At 41.5% G+C, this 15,602-nt stretch overlaps 1 protein-coding gene across 14 annotated transcripts in view; it reads left to right on the forward strand.

Moving 5' to 3' along the window:
* Nucleotides 1-15,602, forward strand: part of adgrl2a (adhesion G protein-coupled receptor L2a) — a 106,161-nt gene that overhangs the window by 62,772 nt on the left and 27,787 nt on the right. For all 14 annotated transcript variants that reach the window (XM_086115028.1, XM_086115034.1, XM_086115035.1 and 11 more), the window contains one exon: nt 1,328-2,128. In XM_086115028.1, the coding sequence (XP_085971154.1) occupies nt 1,328-2,128 (801 nt within the window). The remainder of the gene's footprint in view (nt 1-1,327; nt 2,129-15,602) is intronic.

The following is a 15,602-nucleotide window of genomic DNA, read 5'->3' on the forward strand; positions in this document are numbered from 1 at the left end:
TTACCACTACACTCGGTTTTCATTGTTTTGAATGAGAACATTGCTTAGATACACAGTATGACCAAATTCGAGGTTGACCGCTGATGTGAAGAGGTTGTGCTCAACCTTCGAGCATCGCAGCCAAACGCAACTGAATTGGACAATCGCGAACAATTTCAATTGGCGACTCTTGAAAGCTCATGTGCCTTTTTGATTGGGTATTAAGTCAGCGACATGGCGTCATTCATCACCAATTCCGTCCGCCAATCGGACTCTCATGAAAACCCGAACCGCACACTGCGCGACACTAGTTAGTTTCTACTGCATTGCTCGGTGTGCGGATGGACTTTAGAGGTTTCACTGTATCTTCTCAGAGTCCACTAAATGCGATGTGAACCATCAGTGCAGTGCACCAAGGGAAGTAAGAATGACTGTAAAGAAAACACAGGTCACACACACTGCCAAATGATGTAACTCGGGGCGTATTGGCTTCACTCCATAAAGGTTTCTTCCTCCCCATTCTGCCTGGGTGCTTTTGCAGTTCAGCACAATTTGCCTGGCTTCCAAATCGTTTTCCATAGCATGCTTTGGTAAGAGTGAAGCGATTGCTTTCTTCCGTCACCTTCTTTCTCCAAGGTCCCTTTCTTTCTCACCTTCCTCCCATTATTCTCACTTGACTACGCACTGTTCAGTTCTTTGTTGGTTTTTATGCCTTAGAGCCCGAATCAAAACACCTCAAAAGACCCTTTATTGAACTTTTATATATATATACTGTATATATATATATATATATATATATATATATATATACACACACACACACACACATTATAAATGGTTGCGACATTTACCTCTTGCTAATGACATGCCTCTCAAGGTTTTTACTGTACAAGAGGTGAGACGCATCTCGGCACACACGTGTCTGCCTCCCAGACTATGTCGACTGTCGCTCTCTCGTGACCTTTTATGTCTTAAGTTTGGCTGTATTTTTTATTTTTAATTACATGAGTTTTTGTTTATGTTGGGTTTCCTTTATGTTGCCCTCATTTGTGTTTTCTCTCCTGCAGTTAATCTCAGGCAAAACGTATTTTTTTGTTTCAGATAATTGCAAATACATAAATATTATGCTTGATAACTGGTTTTTATTCCTTGCTATGCACAGTAGCAAAATCCTTATAATGCTTGTGAAAATTGGTGGTAGCGCTTCGTCGTTTGAGTTTGCCTTCCTCATTCTCTGTGGACAGCTCATAAGACAAACATGCATTTTATTTTGATCTTACATGTATGGTGCTTTTGATGGCCTATTAACCCCCCGTCTGCCTTCTATTGTACTTTCTTCTATTACTAGTTTTTCTTTGCCCCGGGACTCTGAAAGCTGTCGCGGAACCCTCCTTTCAGTTTGAAGCGGAGCAACAAGCTGGCGCCTGGTGCAAAGATCCACTGCAAGCTGCTGACAAGATCTACTTAATGCCTTGGACTCCTTATAGGACAGACACTCTAATTGAATATTCCTCCCTGGATGACTTCCAAAATGCCCGCCAAACAGTTACCTACAAGCTGCCCCACCGGGTGGACGGAACCGGATTTGTGGTCTACGATGGTGCCGTGTTTTTCAACAAAGAACGTACCCGCAACATAGTCAAGTTTGATCTGCGAACTCGAATCAAAAGCGGGGAAGCGATCATCAACAACGCCAATTACCATGACACGTCACCCTATAAGTGGGGTGGTAAAACAGACATTGACCTGGCCGTAGATGAGAATGGCCTCTGGGTGATCTACGCGACAGAGCAGAACAATGGCATGATAGTCATCAGCCAGTTGAACCCCTACACGCTACGGTTTGAGGCGACGTGGGAGACGGCCTATGACAAACGCTCAGCCTCCAATGCCTTCATGGCCTGCGGAGTACTCTATGTGGTCCGTTCCACCTATGAGGACAATGAAAGCGAAGTCAGCAAGAGCATGATCGATTACATCTATAATACCAAGCAGAACCGTGGGGAATATGTTGATCTCCACTTTCCCAACCAGTATCAATACATTGCATCTGTGGATTATAATCCGCGAGATAACCAGCTCTATGTGTGGAATAATTTCTACATCCTGAGGTACAACCTGGAGTTTGGGCCACCGGATCCAGCTCATGGTAAGAATGCTTCAACTATTGTTCACTTATCTCCCTTGAACTGTAATTGTTGATGTTTTGGGACATAAGCACCATCATTGAAAAGTGCAGTTAAATCCACAAAACAAATATTTAACTATTTTATTTCCAGAGATTTATCATAGTTGTTGGCTGCAGTATGTTGCATTTATGTTTGTGTGGTAATTATTATTATTTTTTCTTAACACTGGACTTTTCTAATATAATGTTGTTGTTTTTTTTTTCTTTTTTCCACCCTTTTCAGGATAAAAAAACACTGATGTGTAGGAACTAAGAGTGTGCGGTAAAAACACCTTGAAGCTAGCCACCGTATCATAACAAATCAGTATCTTTGGGATTTAGATAGGTTTACCATGTGGGCATTCCCTGAGTAGTCCCAAAAGCTCAAGGGACTGCTGCTAGCGCTTTTTTTTTCTTTTTTTTTTCTTATTAGAGACGCATATTCACGGCACTGGAAACGTACATGCCCGGACAGGTGCAAAGTCTGGCCCGGGGCGATGTTAGATCATTCCCCAAGTGATGCTGGAAATCTAAGTCCCTACTGGCCATTAAATATTTTCATATGCTGCAAAAGAGTGCAAGGACTTAAGGTTTGGCTCAAGAGACACGAAAGGGGGAATATATCAACCAAGCCGGTTCTCATTGGAAACTTTTAAACAAGCTGGCATGAAGCTGAAAAGGGGGCCTGCATAGACCCTACTCTAAGAATATAATGCCAGTAATTAACCTAATCCCTTCACGCCCTGGGTCCTAAACACATGCACTGCTCATTGCAGTCAGTTAGTAGTCAGTGAGGTCAAACAACTTTTCCACAGATTATCACTGGGCTCAGAAATGTGTAAGGTGTTTGCTCGTTGGCTTGATAGGAGCAGGGTTGGGACAGTCAAAATCGGTTCAGCCGGCTGAACCGCATAACTCAAGGCCAAGGCGGGGGTTTGTGTATAAAATGGGGATTATGTCGGGTTAAGAAAAAAGAACATTGGAGAAACCTACAGTCAAACTTTGGTGCTTTCTACGATCTTTTGTTACTGATTTATTGCTTTATTGTTGTATCTATGTTAGCTGCTCCATGTACAGCACTTTGTATGCAGCGATAGCTGTTTGAAAGTGCTCAATAAATACAGTTGAGTTGAGAAAAAAGTTAGATTTCATTCACTAATTAATCAATACTGTACTGCCAGATGGAATTATAATGTAGACATTTACTCCATCAAATTTTTAAAATATGGCTGCCAGTCAGGAATAGAGAACAATTCCAAAAAAGTCAGATCGAAAGAAAATGAAAAAATGAAGGCGGGAAAATGTCACCAGAAACACACGTTGCGTTCATTCAGAGTTACAATTTGAGGATAATATATAAATATATTTTTTAAATGGTGTTCTGTCAGGAACTGTCTTCACATTTTTCTTTATATTTGAGGTTGAACCCCTTCAGCCTGATCAACTCAAGGGCTGATTTTAAGGCTCGTTAAATGGAAAAGGACACGGAACATAAATTGTCGTTCAAACCACAAATTTTAATTGAGCTATGCAGTGTGCCTGCACAGAGTGCGAACTTAGGAAAAGTACACCACAAAATATTTGCTCAACAACATATTGATGGGTTTTCTGTCTTGTCCGTTTTGTCTCGTCTATGAGGACTTTCTTCTCTCCTTGACAAACGAGGCATTGGCGTGGTCTTGCTGCTGACTAATGTATGTCGAGCATCCGTCGATGAGCGCAGGGGAGAATAGTCTGAGATGATCATCAACATGTCAGTAAACTTGTCCTCCCACATGGCTGCTGTTGACACATAAATGATGGGCACTTTGGTTTGCCTGTCGCCAGACGGCCTCTTTGCGATATCTTCATTCTCGGCTCATTGACTTTCCCACAATCACAGTGTTGGAGATGCATGTGTTTTTTGAGCTACAGAATGATTTCAAAACAAAAACAGCAATGATATTCTAGATTTGCTTGAGCCGCGAAACGCCGATCATAACGCTATAGCATCTAATTGTGCAGAAAATATTTTTACGTTCCGAATGCAAATGATGCCAATTATGAACATAATGACGATATGAGAACTGCGGACAAATGATCAGCAGGGTGTTTTAATCAAAGCACATACATAGAAGACAAGTGCGAGATGTTGCGGCTGCTCGTGATGCATTCAGCAACTAACGAGGACCGCACCTCCTGGCTTGTTTCCCTTTGCCCGCATTTGCTGGTTGTTCAATCGCGGCAAAGTGATGTTGACAAACTACATGGCACACAGTTGGATTGTTGTCAAGTCCAATATCGCTGCTCATGTTGAGGCTACATCATCTCGTGTAGGATTATGGGGGAGGGGACGGGGTCACATCCAACAAGCATCTCCACTGGAAGTGGACATTAAATGGGTCAGTAAGTCCGTCGCTTGGCTTTGACCAGTAGCACCATAATCCACTCGTTGACTCGTGGCTCTGTGCCTTTGTTCCTTGTTGCATATGGGCCCTCGTAAACGAACATATTCCTACGTCTGTTCTTTTAACGGCGATGATTAAATTGATTTAAATGCTCTGTCCTCGCTGGAATCTCATTATGCACCAGTTCTATGGGTACTTTATTTATGCCAAGCGCTGATATGTGGTGTTAAACTGCCAAATAAGCATGTTGAAGGATATTCGTTTCCTACAAATGTGTACAAACAGCCTATATTTGCTGCCTCGATAGGACACAGGTGAGCTTTGTTAGCCTTTTTATGTTTCCCGTGTTGCAGAATTAAATTGTGAATCACTGCCATATAAAAGCCCTCGGCGCCACATTTCGTGCCCACACAAATCATGTTCTCCTCTCTTCATTGCACGGATGTCAATACATTTGCATATGGATTCAAGCCGTGTTTCACCCTGGAATTATACATCTGTATAAAAGTAATGAAGAGAACAAAGACATTTGGGTGAAATTGCGCTCGTCCACTTACTTGAAAGTTATCTGCGTGTGGCCCAAAGAGCACCCTATGTACTGTGTACATGTCTAATGGAAGTCCCGTCCAGTGCCCAAATGTTCTGTTCTTGCAGATGCAGACATGAGCATTCACCCCAGAGTGCAAGCCTCTTAGCATTTGTTGAATCTAAAGCTTTCTGATAAGCACCGCTGTGATATATTCTTGTTTTTGGCAGCGCTAACATGGAGGTCAAACTTCACGTGGCAACATTTTGAGGAAGCGCAGGGAAAACAGAGAGAGACATAAGAGACTCTCACCATCTAGCGTTCACAGCCACCTGAGGTGTTTGGCGAAAATGCCAGGTCTGTGTTGCCTCCACGCTCAACCGCTGCAGCAGCAAGCGAGCATTAGGATGCATTTAAAACAACCAATTTGATTGTTTGCCTTTGACAACCCCCCCCCCCCCCACCACCCCTTCTTTCACCCACCCCAGCCTCCTGTCAGCTGCCCAAGTTAGACACGTGAGTGAAGAAGGAGTGGGTACTGATGTGTAAAATCACCCTTTTTGGTTTGTTTCTCAGTGCTGTCATATTCTCAGCTATGACATCTTGTTGCCTCCACTTTTGACTCCTATTGCAGCTTCCGTTTTGGTGTTTTCTCCTTTTCCCTCTAGAATACCTTACATTACCTTTTAAAACCTCAAGTCCCCAAGGGCGCACAGTCACTTTACATTGGGCTGCTATCTTAAGAGGTACTGCTGCTCTGCTTTCCGATGCTATTGCGGCTACAACTATGTACCTTCTTGACTTCGGGAAGAAATGTCTAAAAACAGCATTGGCATTCAGTCATTTGTAGTACCTTAATGTAGCTTGCCCTTTTAAGGAAATGGACTCTGACGGTACGACATGTTCTGACACTGTTTGCCTCTCTTGCTCAAGAGTGTACCCACATGGTCATTTAATGTTTTTCCTGGCGTGCTCCCTGAAGTCAAATCTAAAGCCTCCGTCAAACTGTTCAAATCATACTAAAAGAGCACTGCAGACTAAATGACAGGATTTAAGTAAATCCTTAGCTGCGCCTTTGGCAAACTGTATAAGGCCATCACGCATATCTAGTTCAGACATTTAAAAACATTTATTCACTAGTGGGAGAGTTTAGCAGAGTTTTTTTTTTTATTCTAACTGCTGTACATTACTGCACTGAAGCGGCGAATGAGAACATATTTTGCCAACTTATTTTGCCTTAGTTGTAAGCATCTTCTGTTGAACACGCCTTCTCCTTTGGGAAGTGACCGTGCTCTTGATGAAATACACATGTTTCACTCCAACACGCCATCAGTCAGTTTTCCATCCAAATGTGTCACCGCAAGTAATCCTTAGTTTGTTTTCCCCATCCCAAAATTCAAAAGCAGTTCTTATGATTCCCATCCTCGGACAATACTGTGGTTGTGTGGTTAACACTGTTTCCCAACTCCATGAAGGGTCTTAGTTTGAACATGTTTGGATCTTTCTTCATATTATTTACATCTGCTCCATGTAGTTGCACGAGTTATTTCCACCGTATGTACTCTGGCGTTCACATACAATCCAAAGTGTGTGTGTGTTTGTGTGTGTGTGTGTGTGTGTGTGTGTGTGCCTGTGCGTGTGTGTGTGCCTGTGCGTGTGCTTGCATGTGTGTGGTGCCAATAAATTTTGAAATGCATACATGTCATCAGATCTACAGTGTCTAAACCCTCTACGTGACCAAGAGCAGTGGACTTGTTGAAGTTCTCTAAATTGCCACCTGGTCTGTACGCATCACATGATGGGTCGAATTTCATCTCAGCTTACTGGAGATACGAGGAACTGTGAAGAAGCTAGCAATGTAAAGGAATGACTGTGAAGGCCAGCTACTTTACTGCCGGGCTGACATTTGTTGTTCCTCCCATGTAGCTTTTTTTTTTTTAACTGGTCTCATACTTGGACTGCTGTTATCGCGAGTCGTCACGCTAAGTTAAGATATACGGATGGAGTGAACCGAAGCGATGAAATCCGACATTAGGGATTTACGGTCCTGCTCACAGGTCTGCGATGTTGCGTCATGGGAGAACAACCCAGTGTCTGTTGGATTTAGAGTATGTTCAGTTCATGAGGTGAAGGCATCACCTGTTTCTTGCACGGAACATCATCAGACATTAAGGGCAGTTGTCGTTTGCCCAACCCTCTCCTCTTACACAACACATTTGCACAAAAACACTTCAAGATAGTTTCACAAGTTGCAAGTGACATAGCTCCAAATGCTAAAAATTACAAGGCCGAATGAAATAAACCCGAGGTTAAGATTTACACTCACAAAGAATTGCTGTACATGAAACAGAGTAGAAGGCGTGATTATAGTTTCACTGAGCTTTACTGCCAAAGGGATCCATGGTCTCGTTTGAGTAAAGTCTGAGCCCCAAAAAAAAGAAGGCACATTAAAAGAATTATTACTCATACTTTACATTGGTTCGTCTTACTTCCCAACACATGCCTTTGAAGGGATTGACTCACATGGGCCATATTCTTGTTATCGCTAATCTGCACCAACAACATGCTTGACTTTCCATTTTAGAAAAATGTGCATGTCAGGCATGGGTGTTATGGGCATGTGCGTGTGTGTACACTCATCCCTGAAATAGTCACTCCTTGTCTGCACAGCATTAAGTATCAGTGTGCTTGGTACATTTGGAGTTAAAACTTGAAATTTGATGCACGTACAGTCGAGAGAAAAGCTGCCAGTGGGGGTAAAGGGGGGGGGGGGGGTCGTCTAGGCGTTAAAGCTCTAGTCTGGCAGCTGCTATGTCTGTTCTTTATATGTTGCTGTCAAGGTGTAGATTACTGCGCAAGAGTATGAATATGGTTATATGTATCCACATTTGGTGTGTGGGAAATATTAGACACAACAAAAACTGACATAAATTAGCTATTAGGTTATGTTCCCTTAGATGTGAACGTACGGTGTATATTGAGCCACGGCTCCAACGGACATGGCTCATGGGAAATTATATGATTTTTATTTTTTTTCCTTTGCTCAGCTTTCCTCATATTTACTGCTGATATGCAAGCAATCAAATGCATTCTTCCCGCTTCACGTCCACAAATGCAACAGAGAGTGAAAGACATGTAATCCAATTTCCTCTGCATATCATTGTTGTTATTGGCAGATATCGGAATGCATTGCAAACATATGGTGTATTACAACACTGCTTTGTAGTCAAGAACAACTCCATAGGTGCAGAGTGGTTTCAGGGGACTAGGTGAATGCATGTTGTTGTAGGCGACATATAGTAGCAACAAAAAGAATAAATCATTGACACGTTTTGCTTTGTTTTTTTTCTTCACTGTTCATCACCTCAATGCTAATGGGTTCTTTATTTATCATCCATCTAGTAGGTTCTTTGTACTTTGACAAAGACAAAGTGTGGCTTGTCTCCAAAGGCAGCAGCACACTTGTCATGTTTGGGTTTCCATTCACTTTTAACTTCACCAATTCCAGTCCCATTAGGAGGTTTTTACCACCCATGAACATACAAAAAAGTAACAGTAAGTCTGCCACAAAATGTGAATAAAGAAGTAAAGCTTCTCAAATCCCTCGCTTGAAATTATCTGGAGATTACTCCGTGCTGTTTTCTCATGCGAATTTAGTAATGGAATATATGCGGGGTTAAGGCTGTGTAATAATAACAAAAACTTGCTCCAGTTCCAAAAACTGCATGCCCTTTCATAACGCACGCCACAAACATACCAAACATGCTGCAGAAGAAACAATTTGACCGTACTTTCAAAGTGGATTAGGTTAAGATTAAGATAGTACTACTGAGCACTGAACTCTTGTTATGGATGAATTTTTTAGTTCCCTTGCTTTTAGGGATTTACTGTCTCTGATAAGTGTATTGGTTCAAATCTGACAACAGACAACAAACGTTACAAAAATATTGTAAAACAATGTGCAATCACAAACAGCTTGAGTCACTCATAATAACTCTGACAAAATACTCAAATCTTTTTTTTTTATTCATCCAGTTTTCAGATAAATTAACTTTAAAGAAGCGTGAGCTGCATTCATTTTATACATGTTATTCGTGATATTTGAACTCTTCATATAAGCCCCAAAACGAAGAATGACTTTGCTTCAATGTCAGGTTCTCTACCTCTCGTCTCATCTGCTCGATTTCCATTTGGAGAGTTGTGTTTTGTCAAGCGCCAGGCTGACAGCAGCTGGATCAGGATGCACAACATAGTCTTGGTTGATGAGGAAATGGTTTCGGACAGACGTGCTTGTGCTGTCTTCCGTCTCGTCATCGGGAGCCAGCCTTGGTTGTCTCCCTCAAACACATCCCCTTTAAACGAACGAAAAAAATAACCTAAAAAAAAACCCCACAGTTCACATGAAATGTTTGAATGGCAATGAGCAATGTTGAATCTTTATCCTCTGGCAATGTAAAGAAAAGAAACTGGACCGAAAGACCAATACTGTAGTTAATGGAGGCCTGGCAGTAAGGTGCAGAGCATGCAGTCGTGCCTCTTGCTCAATGAAACTTGAGCTTTTTGAATTTTCCTTTGGCAACATCGCATTGAGTAGCAAATACGGTTGTGGTAAATCTAAAATGCTGAAAATTATGACAACCGGAAGTTCTCGGGCTGCCTGAGCGTTTGCATGTCATAAATCATGTCTTGAAGCAGCTGAGGTAAAGCTGATCACACCGCTGGGCTGCTATGAGTCAGTAGTGCTGTTGATGTCATCTAGTTGGCGGTGGAAAGAACCCCCTTCTACCTTGGATATAAATCATGTCATATCTCATTCTCAAATTATTTTTGAAATATGAATATGAATACTTTCCTCATGATTTACCACATCTACAATCAGTATGAAAATGTGAAAACAATTTTTCCCAAACTCAGTTGAGGAAATGTCAATTCCTCTCTCTCTCTCTCCAGTTCAGCCCAGTGACTCATAAATAAGACCAAGACCAAGTCCTTGCAGATAAGCAACTGCCGCCCCCTTAACATAAGATGTACGAGTCTGGAACGACCTCACATTGTCGATTGGAAGGGGAGTCATTAAGCATAATATATAAGACGCGTATGCTGTCAGTTTTCATTTGTTACCCCGGGATGATTTTGCCGCGGTGAGGTCTCATCTGAGCCGTGTGCGTGTGTGTGTGTGTGTGTGTGTGTGTGTGTGTGTGTGTGTGTGTGTGTGTGTGTGTGTGTGTGCGTGCGTGTGTGTGTGTGTGTGTGTGTGTGTGTGTGTGTGTGTGTGTGTGCGTGCGCGCTCGTGGGTTCTGGAGCGCTTATGTTGATGCATCCGCTCAACACCCCAAAGTTGTTCTCCCCCCTTTCCTCTCCTGGGTTCCCATCTAAATGTCTGTCATCAGTTGGTGACCTTTCACCCTGCCGACAACAATGCAACCGCCGAGACTGTACACACAAGTGCAACAACGTGTGAGTGTGTAATGGCACAAAGAGATTATTCATAAAGTTTGTCCTGATTATTAGCGCTGCTTTGGCAGGTGTCATTGCATGCACTGACTCACTATGACCACTAATTGAAGGTTCCCTTGAGCTGAGTGCAGCACGCACAGACATCATTATCAGGGATTCCGTTCCGCTTACGCCGCAAAAGTGGGATTTTGTCATCATCAACGATGTTATTCAATGATGTGCTGCCAGTCTCATGGCTAACAACAGCTCAACTCAAACGTGTTCTCTTGGAAATCTCTGTGAACGAGAGTATATTTTAATACCTTTGGGTTCATTCCTCGCAGCTTTTATTGGATTAAATTAAATTGAGCTATGGCATAAAGGTAATACGATTATTATACTGCTCTCTGGCTGGATTACACAGACTGGAGGCGGCTCTATGTACATGAACAGCAGTGGTCAGAGTGGCTGCATTGTTTATGCATGAATATCTCAGGGCAGTAGACCTTGCATTCATATTAGCCTCTTTCTCACGCAGGAAAGTGAATTTGTCTTCATTATAAACCTCCCTAAATGGAATGCTTTCGCAGTTTAACTAATACGGCTTTCATTCGATTCACTTTCGAGGGTTCGCTTGTCCTCTCGTGTTTTTCGGAGTGCTCCTCATTTCTGCGGTGAATTTCCTAATCACTTCGCCAAACAGGTATGCATAGTCGAGCCCAACCGATAAATCGCTGGGCCCATAAACCGGGTAGATTATAGATTTACACTGCTAAATTGGCATTGATCAATACATAACCGAGGTATCACCTTAATTGTTGCACAGAGATTTTGTCACGATGCTTCTGTGTGTCTGTGAGTGTGCGCCACACTGCGAGTGCCTGGCGCCTCCTCCTCAGACACACAAAGGCCAGTAAAATGCAGCACACTTCTCCCCTAATCACTCTGAGATGGCTGAGAGAAACTGCTCTTTTTTTTGTATTCCATTGCAGGGATGGGCAACTTAAATGACATTTTCCATCAGTGCCACTCACAGGCCACATCTGATTGTGCACTTCCTGACCACAATGACCAAAATTCCATTTTAAATGAGAATAAAATTGTTATCTTTTTGTTATTTTATTGAAAATCATCTACAAAACCATCTTGAAATAATTGAATGCCCAACTGCATATATAAACGAGTGCTTGGGAGACAGTTTACTACCTTCCATGAATCTTAAAATTTGTTTAGCGTCGCAGTGTTGAATTTTTGCTTGAGTTTAATTGAATCCCTCTTGACACATGAAGTTGACATTCCTGTCGATAGTAGTATTTTACATGACATTGTTTTGTGTATACGCGTGTCAAATCACAGACACTTTCCATGTTTCATACATCACCTAATGAATTGGTTATTCGCCCCTATATCGGCTATGGGCCATTATTTATTAGATATAGACTTTTGGGGGGGGGGTGCCATATGGATCAAGTTCTAATACATATCGTAGCTGGCTTTCATATTATCTCACCCCAAGGATCTTCAGTGACAATTCCGAACCAGAAAACAAAATGGGAATGCCAAATGTCGGTGCTAAGCAAAACAAATGCCTAGAGTTGTAGAAAAGACAGAAAAGAAAAAAAAATAGTATGATGATAATACCGCATGTATTTATTTTGGGAGTAAAATATTAAAGTCAAATCAATTAAATGCTTCTACCAGATGTGACATAATGGTGTCAAAACTACAGGTACAGATTACGTTGTTTACTTACTAAACGCCACTTCAGTTATTTATGTATGTGGTTAGCATGCCTATTACTCCACAGAATTATAATTTGAAATTATAAATGAAGGCTAATTTGTTGATAAATGTGTTGATTATTGGTCTGGAGATCGTAACGTATTCCTGTTTACATTCTTGCGACCAGTCAGAGTGTGCTGTGTGTTAGTTTTAACGTTTTAATGAATTTAATTTACCAAATGTTTCATACTCAATAAACACAGTAAACAACAGTGTTACAGAATTTGTGCATGACTATATTCTTAAATATGACAACGGAATGAGGAATGGAACTTCTTGGATCATGTTGCCAACATCTGGTATTAAAAACGGTCCAGTACAAGTTCACTGCTCATAAAAGGGAATAATAAAAAAATCTAGCATATTAAACAAAACAAAAAAAAAAACCAAAAAATTGAAAGATATTTTACGATGAAAAGGAACTAGAGTGCATGGCTGAACCTCCTGGTAAGCTATGACAAGCAGCCCGATTGAACGAGCGATGTTGACAAGATATGGTAGTAAACGGACGTGCCAGAAGAATGTACTTGGATTACAGTGAATGCCGTGTTGATTTACTCACTGGAATTGCAAGAGCGTTATCTTAAATCATGCTGCCAAACTGCAGATTGAGTTTCATTTTATTTCTGTCTGGATTCTCCACCCATGGAGAGCAGGAAGCTTATCCTTATCGTCTTCTACACTTTGGAAGTAAGACTCCCGCAAAAAGACCGGATTTAGTTGTTTTTTTTAAACACAGTCCAGATTATATTGAAAAAACTAAGGTAACATTTAAGGTGGAATTTATTTATTTATTTTTTTAACTTGGATGAGTAGTGAAAAACAACACGACATGAAGGCAGACGTTTCAGACGTCCAGGTGTAAATACCGGTTGAGAATGGATGCTAAGCACAGGTTGTCGTCATGAGTGCTTTGACAGGTTGTGCAACTAACAATTTCTCTGTTTTAAATCGAAAGACGTCACTTGGGGATGCATGCCGGGAGGCTGAGGTTAAAGCAGACATTTAATGCAATAAGTCAACCAATATACAGTATGCGTGGTTTGTTGCACATCAGCCCACAAATACATTTCCTAGGTCAACAGAGCTAATATGCCAAAAGGTTCAGCTCACCTCTCACATTCAGACATTAGGGTTAATGGGTATTTGTCAGTCACATTATCCGATAGATACGGGTGTTATTGTCTCTCTTTCAATCCCACCCAAAGACAGATGCTGTCTTCTTTGTCTGCAAGCGTATTGCATCCGCTCTGAATTTTCTTGTCATCGTCTCGACGTGCACTTCCCCCCTAGTCCCTTCTTTCCCCCATTCAGCTTCTCTTGTCCTGTACAGCTGACTCTGTCCTCCAATCGCTGGGTCGGTGTCAGCTTGTTTCATCGATGTTTTCACTATGGGGGTTGCGTTGCTTCGAGCGGCCAGGCTCGGCTGGCGCGCCATAGCCGCGCCGCTTGCCGCACGCTCTATGGGCAGCCTAATGGAGGAAATCAGTCATCCAGTGCGATTAGATTCACAGTGCACATTGCATCCCAATTAAAGACCCTGCCATTGATAAAAATGCCCCTTTTAAACCCAACCAGCAAATACATTGAGATTTATATCATGTCGTTAATTTAATTGGGATGAGACTATTTGTTCAACTTTTTTTGCTTTAATTAATTTCCACCAGGGTACAAAATCAGTTTTTATCAGGTCTATCATATGTTTTATATACTGCATTATATTACATGCAAAACACAAATCATTATGAGTGTCTGATAGCAATACCCAAGATCTTAACATGGGCCAGTGATGCTATTTAAGTTGTTAATTTTGCTCGACAGAAACGGCGCTTGATCTCAACTTCTCATCTGGTAGTTTGGGCACTGTTATTTTTTCATGATGCACACGGCGTAACTTGTGCCAAACGAACAAGAGTGGGAGAGAGTGATAAGATGCAGGTGTCATTAGTGTGCATTACATTGGCTGCCAAATGCAAAACAAAAATTCAAGAAAATAGATAATTTGGGGGGGGGGGGTTGTCCAATATTATAATTCAAAATATCTAGCCATCGTCATAAAATAAAAAAGAAAGCATTATTTAAACATGATTGCTTGAGTAAACACCGGGAATATGTCGAGATCACATTATTCGAGTTCCAGTGTACCATCGTAGTGCGTCACATATTCTTCCTTCGTATATCATGTTCAATGTAAGGCGCAGGTGTCAAGTCAAGGCCTGGGGGCTAGATCTGGCCCGCCACATCAATTTATGTGGCCCGCGAAAGCAAATCAAGCATGTCAAGTTCCATGATGCTTGCCAAAGTCTAAACCAAAATTTCAAATTGTCATATGTAATCCACAATAACAGTCATTATTCTTGACATTTTGATTTTAAAACTAGTTATTCATCCATTTGTTGTACGTTGTGTATGTAATATGTGGAGGAGATTTGGTTTCCAAAATTCATAACGGCCCTCCAAGATAAACCGTAATTACGATGTGGCCCACGACAAAAATGAGTTTGACACCCCTGATGTAAGGAGTGTACTATGTCTCTACTTTCTTCGATGTTTTTTGCATAACTCTGGTGAAATGCAATCATCCATCTTTCAAATTCTCCTATGCAGAAATGACTGCCAGCCAGGACGATGTTTCTGTAATTATTGTCTTGTTCAGTGCAGACTGAGTGCTGTGGATAAGGCATCGTCACCGGGAAGGCAAATACACTTGTTGAACAAAGCACTTAGCTGCAATTTACTCAACAGGATACTTGGAAGAATAAGCATTAGTGTTGAACATGACGAGAACAAGCAAAAAAATCTGAAAATGTTTCTTATGGGGCAGCCATTAACCAGAAGTTCCAGCATTGACTAGCTGTATAGTTTTACCGCTATAGTTGATATATTCCACATTAAGGACCACGGGGGTGCCACACTAATGAGCTGACTTTAAAGTGCACCCACACAGAATAACATGTTTTCTCCGCTTTGACTAATTCATGAGAATCACACTTACTCCTGCATGTCACAAGCTAAAAATGGAAGAAAAAAAGCGTGTTGACTGTGGTCATCCATGTTCAAGACAACATTTTGGAACCTGTGTCAGCAAACGGGCTTCAAACTGCAATAATAGTTTTTGTGTATGCACAATGTGAAAAAATGGTAGTCAGACAAACGATGCATTTCACACACACACACATGCACTTCCTGTTCATTGTTCTGTTTGTGACTACATGTTTACTTCACAACCGAAATAACAATTTTGGACCTTTTTTTGGCAACGATACGCCTTTCCAAAGTTCACCTTTGCAAATGACCCACTTTTCAGTAAGCCCTACTCAGTAAA

This window comes from Hippocampus guttulatus, chromosome 7 (genome assembly GCF_054856545.1).
Source record: "Hippocampus guttulatus isolate MCC_2025c chromosome 7, RoL_Hgut_1.0, whole genome shotgun sequence".
In the NCBI taxonomy this organism is placed as follows: domain Eukaryota; kingdom Metazoa; phylum Chordata; class Actinopteri; order Syngnathiformes; family Syngnathidae; genus Hippocampus; species Hippocampus guttulatus.